We start from the raw sequence: 7664 nt of genomic DNA, 5'->3' as shown, positions 1-7664 counted from the left end.
AAAGATAGAGAGATCAGAGGGAGGGAGCGCACGCACCGCCCGGTGCCCGGTGCCCGGTGCCCCGTGGTGGAAGTGAAAGTCAGCCATGTGACATTGAAAATCTTACGGTTCTGTTTGGAATGCGAGCGGCCAAACCGCCAAAAGGTGCACGGCACGGGATCAAATCCAAACCCCTCATCAGACTGCCATCACGGTCCTTGCAAAGTCAAGCAGCAATCAGGAATCCAGTCGCCGAAATCAACCCTCTGTCAGAGTGTGATCTCGCGTGCCATCATCTGATGCAGATGCAAACATGCAGAGAGGGGAAGAAAGAAATGGATGGATGCAATGCAGTAAAGCTAGTGCAGTGTGGTTCGTCGAGTTTGTAAAAGATGAGTGCCTGCTTTTATGACCTCTGAGGGTGAGGAGGGGCAGAGGGACATACAACCTGTTCGGCTGGGGCTGAAACGATCGTATACGATCGTGTATTATTACTGTTGGCTGGTTTGGTGTGAGAGAAAAATACTGTTTTGGCTGGAAATTTACGATCGTTTACGACCAAGCGAACATGCTGATAATTGGAGTCATTTGGACATTGATCTCGCTTCCCGTTGGCTAGCTGCTTTGATCTCGATAAGTATGCTGGCTCCTGCCTTTCAATTCAATCGTGAATCCACCCATTTTTCCTTTTAGGCTGTGTTTGGTTCAGGGTTGGATTTGGTTAGGTCAGCGTGAACCCACTTTTATTAGTGTTTAGTTGGAGGATTGAGAGAAATGGGTTGGACCAAGAGTGGAATATTCCACTCAGATGTGGGTCATCCCCGCCCGCTCAAAACGAGTGGACCGCGCCGACCCACATCTCGCGTGGGTGGAGAGCAAAGGCAGGGCGCAAGCAGGCGGCATGCTCGGCGGCGCGACGCGGGGGCGAGGGCCCGAGCGCATGGGGCCGGGGACCATAGGCGGGAGCGGCGCGTATGACCGAGGAGCTGCGGCGGGGGCGGGGAGCGCGGCCGGGGAGCAGCACCCTGGCGGAGTCAAAGAGCACGAGGTAGAAGTTGAGAGGCTGCGACATGGGCCCCACTAGTCAGTGACTCATCCCACTCACACAAAACCTGTACAACAAAATACAGAACTGGGTTAAACCCAACCTCCTAAACCTAACATGAGATGGTTCGACCCATCCCAAAAATCTTGGTTGGGCTCAACTCATCCCTCGTGCCCCCAAAAGCAAAGTGTACCGATGTTAGTTCCCTTTAGGAGCTTACTCCCCCGTCCCTAAATCAGTGTCGCTATTATATTCGAAGTTTGACTGGGTTTATAGAAAATATTGACAATATTTGTATCTCAAATAAATTTGGTATTAAAATATGTTCAATGATCTATCTAACGATATTAATGGTGTGCTACAAATATTAATATTTTTTGGATATATTTGATCAAAGTTGAAAGAGTTTGACTTCTGAAAAGGGAGAATGACACTTATTTAAGGATAGAGGGAGTTGTGTTTTTTTATAGGAACATGTAAGAACTTCATAAAAATCAGTTTAATTTTACAGTAAAAAACGCTTGATTTGAAAATTTTCTCGGATTCCAAAGGGGATCTAGATTTTTGCAAGACCACCGATTCCGTGGGCCTGTGCTGCTGTGCTTTTCAAATTTTGGGCCTCACTATGTCGGGCTGCGCTGGCCCAAAAGCTAGGCCGGGTCGGACCCACGCACCTGTCATGTCCAACCATCCATCGTCGTCTTCTTGGTCCGGGCAACGAACGAACCCGATTCCTTATTCCAGACAGGGGGAAGCTCGCCTTCCTACTCTCGTAGTCGTCGTCGTCCTCCCGACGTCTGGTGGCATCGGACTTGCGTGGCGTGGAGGTCCTTCCGGACTCGGGGTCGATTTGCTTGTCGGCGCCGAACCCTAGCTTTGCTTCGACGGCACCCACCTACGGTACGCCGGCCGGCCCCAAGCAGTAAGCGACACCGAAGAATTTTGGTTGCAGAGACGAGCGGGCGCGCCGGCGAGTGTGACCGATTCTCACCGCGCCGGCGATGGCGAGCAGCTCGTCTCCGTCGCAGATCATCTGCGTCTCCTTCAATCAGGACAACAGGTGCGTGCGCTGAGAATACCTGTCTCGTGGTGACTGCTTTTTACGGTGGCGGGGATGGCGGATTAGGAGCGTTGATTCTGGTTCCTTTTGTATTGTTGCAGCATGTTTTCTGTCGGGACCAAGGATGGGTTCAAGATCTTCGATGCTCGCAATGGGAGGCTCTGCTATGAAAAGAGTGAGATTTTTCTTCAGAGACCCCTTTTAGATTTTATGGAAATATCCAATACGGTTGTATGCAACAATAAAATCGGTACCACGTTGTTATGGGAGTATATTTATTGGCTATAAATAGGGTTTTGGAATTTTGAAACAATGATACATTAGGGTCTAGCAGAATCAAATGAAACAACACTTACAATTTGTTTCTGAACACGCTTCCAAAAAATATATATTGAAAGAACATCAATTAATCATTCTAATTTTCTCAAAACAAAAAAAGTGGTCATTCTACTGTGGAGGGAGCTGTTCTGTAATAGTATAGTACTAGTACTATAAGATGCTGAGTATGAACCTCTGCGTGTTTGCAGATCTTGGGGGATTCAACATTGTGGAAATGCTATTTGGCACAAACCTACTTGCCATTGTTGGAACTGGTGAACAGGTACCTCATTCTGTTGATTGATTGCCCCTAACTTGTTGAACTTTCATAGGTTAGTCGAGTTAACTTGTTGATTGTGACTTGTGGCTTCAAATTCTTTCCTCTTTCGCAGCCTGCAATGTCTCCTCGTCGTCTGTGCTTGTTCAATACCAAAACAGGAGCATCAAAGAGAGATCTGAACTTTAAGACTTCAATTTTGGCTGTGCGATTAAGTAGGAAGAGGTTAGCTACTACTTCAATGTATTATCAGTCTCTGTTGGTTCATACTTATGTTCTGTTAATTGATGCATGCCAATGAAGTCCCAGTCAGGATCCGCAAATATTGTGTTGTTGTGCATACTTTAGTTGCTGTGTTCTTTTGAATAAAGTAGTAATCACATTATGTGCAGGCTTGTTGTTGTACTGCAGGATAGGACTTTTGTTTATGATCTAAATAGCACTACTATATTGGATGAAATTGAAACGGTGCCCAATACAAAAGGTAAGGATCCTCCTGCTCCTTGTATACCAAATATTCATACCATACCTCCTGCTAACAGCCCTTGCTTTCAAGCTGGCAAATAATAACAATAATAATATCAAAAGCACTCTTGTGTTGTTTTGCTGATAATATTGTTACATTTTAAATTAGGTTTATGTGCATTTGCTCCTAATTCTGAAGAGTGTTATTTGGCTCTCCCTGCAAGCACATCCAAAGGATCTGCTTTAGTATACAAAGCATCAAAACCGGAATTAATATGCCAGGTAATTTATTGTTTCCTGTGTCATACTTATATTGACTCCAGCAGGTTTAGATCCTTCCCTATTGTGATTTTTCTCACATACAGCTTGGTAAAGACTACTATTTTATTCTCTAGAATCTAGAGTTGTACTTTGGTTGACATGACTTTGAAAACCTATTAGAGAGTTCAATGATTATTTTAGATTCCTTGCTCTACTTTCAAACAATAGAAAAAAAGGCAATGACTATGCAAATGATGTGGCAGCATTGAGCTTATTTATTGGTAAAGCTAGCAAAATGAGTGGAGCTTTATTTGACTCCTTTTCATGCTTATTGTGGTATGCAAAACTTGCAATACACATCTCAGTCACCTTTCACTGTTTAATCTTGCCAATAGATGGTCGTTTTCTTTTTTGTTTTATCCTCAAAGCAGCAGATGAGCTGCATACTTTCTTAAAAGGGCAGACCCAGTGCCGGAGGCTCCCACATGAGTGGGGTCTGGGGAAGGGAAAAACTGAGGCAAGCCTCCCCCCCGCAAATCTGCGGAGAGGCTGCTTCGAACCCACGACCTGGTGACTCAGTGAGACAGCTCTCACCACTGCACCAGGCCTGCCCTTCGAGCTGCATACTTTCTTCTGAACAAAAAACTCTTTGATTTGGATGGTTGAGACATCCAGTTATAAGCTTACATCCTCAGCGTCCCAGTTATATGCTCGCATCCAATTCCTTCATTAAGAAGTCCTCGAGTGTGAAGTTAATTGCTGATTGTTGGAGCGTGGGTTGTGGTGTAGTTTTCTCACTGTTTTGTGTAACTGGCTGACAGATAGATGCTCATCAAGCTCCATTAGCTGCAATGGTTTTTTCATTGAATGGTTTGTACCTGGCAACAGCTTCTGAAAAGGGTACTATGATTAGAGTGCATCTTGTTGCACAAGCAACCAAGGTGAACTATACCTTTCTCCTTCAGAACCAATTTGACATTGAGCTCTCTACAATTCACCTTATATCTTTTTGCATTTTTTCCTTCAACAGTCACATAGTTTTCGGCGAGGAACATACCCATCAACGATCTATTCACTGACATTTAGTCCCTCTGTTGATCTACCTGACGTTCTTGTTGCCACAAGTTCATCAGGCTCTTTGCACATGTTTTTCCTTGATGCTTCTAGGAACGCAAGGTTCATGTCCTGCTTTATGCTAGCTATGATTTGCGAGCCATTATTTCACAGGCATGATTTGATTTGATCACATCCACTTTTCTCAGGAGACAAGCAAATACATTTCTGAGTTCAGTGATTCCTGGGTCTGTAACTGATGCTTTGGATCCACCTAATCATCATGTTATTCACCATGTTGTCACTACAGACATCAAGAGGTCCATTCATTATTGATACTACTTCTTGCCACTCCCTGTACAAACTTCATTATTGATTTTACTAACATCATCCTTTGTACTGCAGCTGTCTGGCAGTACACAGTGTTGAAAATTCCCAAAATTCTTCCAAATTTCCTGCGTTGAAGTAAGAACCACAAAATCGTCATCTGTTCATCAGTTTTTTTCCTTTTCCTTTTGTTGTGGAAACACTAACTGCTGCACATGTCTAAATTACCCATGCAATTCTTTACAGGACTGTAATTTACATTGTAACACATGATGGATACTTCCGAGAGTATCTGATCAACACAACCAAGTCAAATGAATCTTCGTGGTTTTTGGTGCGTGAACTTAATCTCCTGGACTCTTGTTCGGGTAGTCCCAAGCAGAACGACCAGCACATAGACTGACTTGTAATGCTCACTCAACCTGTTAGGTGATTATATTTGTATGGCGGATCTAGGATTTTATCGAAGGATATGCCATCCTAAAATTTTCATATATAATCTAGTAAAATCCATTTAGCAATTTAATGACAAATTGTAAAATTTGCACAGTAGTTCAGCATCATATATACTAAATAAAATGAAAGGTTTATTATATTGAAAGGTTAAGATAAAAATTTGTGCAAATTATAATAGATGTAGTTGAAACACCAAACTAATAATTTAAAATATACATAGAAGAAGCAAGATAAGTACGGCACAATGTAACAAAACTCTTGTGATGATATAATCATAATTCATAGACGATGTAATCTCTTTATAATAAAGAAATAAATGAAGAACACAGACAGATGGAAGAAAAAATACTAGTAATGATGACTCACTTGCGATTAAACAAACAATTAAACAGAAAAATACTAACTGGACTGACATGGGCGAATCCTCTGGTTCTGCAGTCTTGTTCGCATGAGGCATGGTCACATCCGCATTAGGAAATCAAGCATGATTTTAGAGATGAGAGATCAGGCATGATTTAGAGATGAGAGATCACATATGAGAAGGATTGCAAAAGAAAAAAGAAGATCGATACTATGCACGAGAAAGAACAAGAGGATTATATTTCTACAAAGTGCAAACCTCTTGCCACAGCCACAACCATGGTCGGCGTCAGGCAGCCTGTGACCCTATCGGCGAGACAGGCAAGTCGATGTGCGGACGCGGAACGCCGGACGGTGTGGTCGATCTACATACGGACGGGGCGCCGGGAGCCCAGGACGGTGCGTTCTGCGTTGGTGCGGAGTCGTGGAGGACAGACGGCAAGATCGCAAATGGGATAGGATGACTTGCGACTTCGATTTGATCGAGCGACGAGCAGTAGAATTGGAAAGTCGAAGGTCTGCCCATGTGATCCAGCCATCCATGGATGCGTTACTGCGCAAGGTAAGCCGGCGGCGAAGACTAGATAAGATTGTTTTTTACCCGTCTGTATACCGCTATACCCTATACGGTATACGTACGCTCGGCTAGACAGGGTATGCCGGGGCATACCCGGCATACCCTGTAGATCCGCCTACTCACGGGAATTCTTCGGCCTTACTTAACCGGGCATTGGGACTAACTTCAACCCCCGACATACCCTGTAGATCCGCCTACTCACGGGAATTCTTCGGCCTTACTTAACCGGGCATTGGGACTAACTTCAACTGTACATATTATAGAGGTGTTCATCACTGGTGGGAATTGACATGTTGTGGGGTTGTGGCGCGTGTAAATTATTATAGAAGTACACAGCAAGTTTGATGCAATGCATAAAAAGCTTTACACCTGCTGAGACGGTTTCTTTTCCATTGTAATTTTGAATACTTTTCACTTTGAGCCAGTTACACCCAACTATGCATCAGCTCTGCAGGTACTTAGACATAATACTTGCGGAAATTCATGAAACATGTCTAAACTGATCATATAAACAACATCCTGAAAGTGTGGAAGATTTAAGTCCCCATTCACGTTAAGTCTAGCTTATCCCAATTTTGCTTGGGATTAAAAGGCTTTGTGGCTGCTGTTTTATTACTAACTTGTGATTGGAGTCTCAAAGGTTGTTGGATCATCATCAAACTTGGAGACGCTCTATGCTGAGTACTTCGTTGGTTTGAGGATTGTTATAAGTGGGGCATTAGATTTGAGGAGTTTTTTTTTTCCGCCTTCAGTTTGGCTTTCTGCAGTTTGAGCATAGAGCAGTCCTTGTGGATGATCGTTTTTGGTGACGAAATAGTTTCTGAATTCTGATTGAGCTGAATTTTTGGTAGTGAGTAGATGACTTGTGAAAGTACGTGCCTACCGAATTTCATACATTGTGGACTTCTAGTATGCGCGAGTGTGATATGAACTCATTATACAGGGCAACATCTGTGACTTGTCTTGGTGGTTGTTGATGCCAACTTTGCATCGATACCAGTGTGTCGTTGCCATTGTAATCCTCTTGTGGTTCAAGAGAAGGCTCATAGTACCATGGTTGATTAACGTGGAAAAGCTTGAAGGTTCAAGAGAAGACTCATAGTACCATAGTTGATTAACGTGGAAAAGCTTGGAGTGGACCGGTTGTACCATGTTTTTTTTACTCTCACCTTTAGGTCAATTGTGCATGTAAATTAATTGTCAATTATGCATGTGATTACTATTGTTCTATCTGTTGGATGTGATAGTTGCATAACAGGATCACTAGCCATAGATCTAGCATATATACTGATATCTGATTGAATAGCAAATCCTAGAACATGCTAGTGCGAGAAACATATAGAGAGAGAGAGGGGTTGCAGAGGTGCAAACCATCGGCCACCTTCGTAGAAGACGAGATTCCCATGGGGTGCTTGTCGGTGGCGCGGTGAGGTCTGGTGGTGAAGTCGCGGACGCAGTGGCGGCGGTGCAGAGGCGGCGGTGGCCG

General features: G+C 43.7%; 1 protein-coding gene across 1 annotated transcript; it reads left to right on the top strand.

The window, feature by feature from the left end:
* Positions 1 to 1753: 1753 nt before the first annotated feature.
* On the top strand, positions 1754 to 7380 carry LOC136464678 (autophagy-related protein 18b-like). Its single transcript, XM_066463639.1, has 12 exons — positions 1754 to 2084; positions 2186 to 2259; positions 2612 to 2685; positions 2795 to 2904; positions 3072 to 3163; positions 3314 to 3426; positions 4227 to 4346; positions 4436 to 4581; positions 4668 to 4778; positions 4864 to 4923; positions 5032 to 5119; positions 7122 to 7380. The coding sequence occupies exons 1-12, from the start codon at positions 2026 to 2028 to the stop codon at positions 7278 to 7280; spliced, it is 1206 nt and encodes a 401-aa protein (XP_066319736.1). The 5' UTR covers positions 1754 to 2025; the 3' UTR covers positions 7281 to 7380.
* The last annotated feature ends 284 nt before the right edge of the window (positions 7381 to 7664 follow it).

Source organism: Miscanthus floridulus, chromosome 7 (assembly GCF_019320115.1).
Source record: "Miscanthus floridulus cultivar M001 chromosome 7, ASM1932011v1, whole genome shotgun sequence".
NCBI classification, from domain to species: domain Eukaryota; kingdom Viridiplantae; phylum Streptophyta; class Magnoliopsida; order Poales; family Poaceae; genus Miscanthus; species Miscanthus floridulus.
The sequence above is the reverse complement of the archived record's forward strand: the minus strand, read 5'-3'. Positions and strand labels throughout refer to the sequence as shown.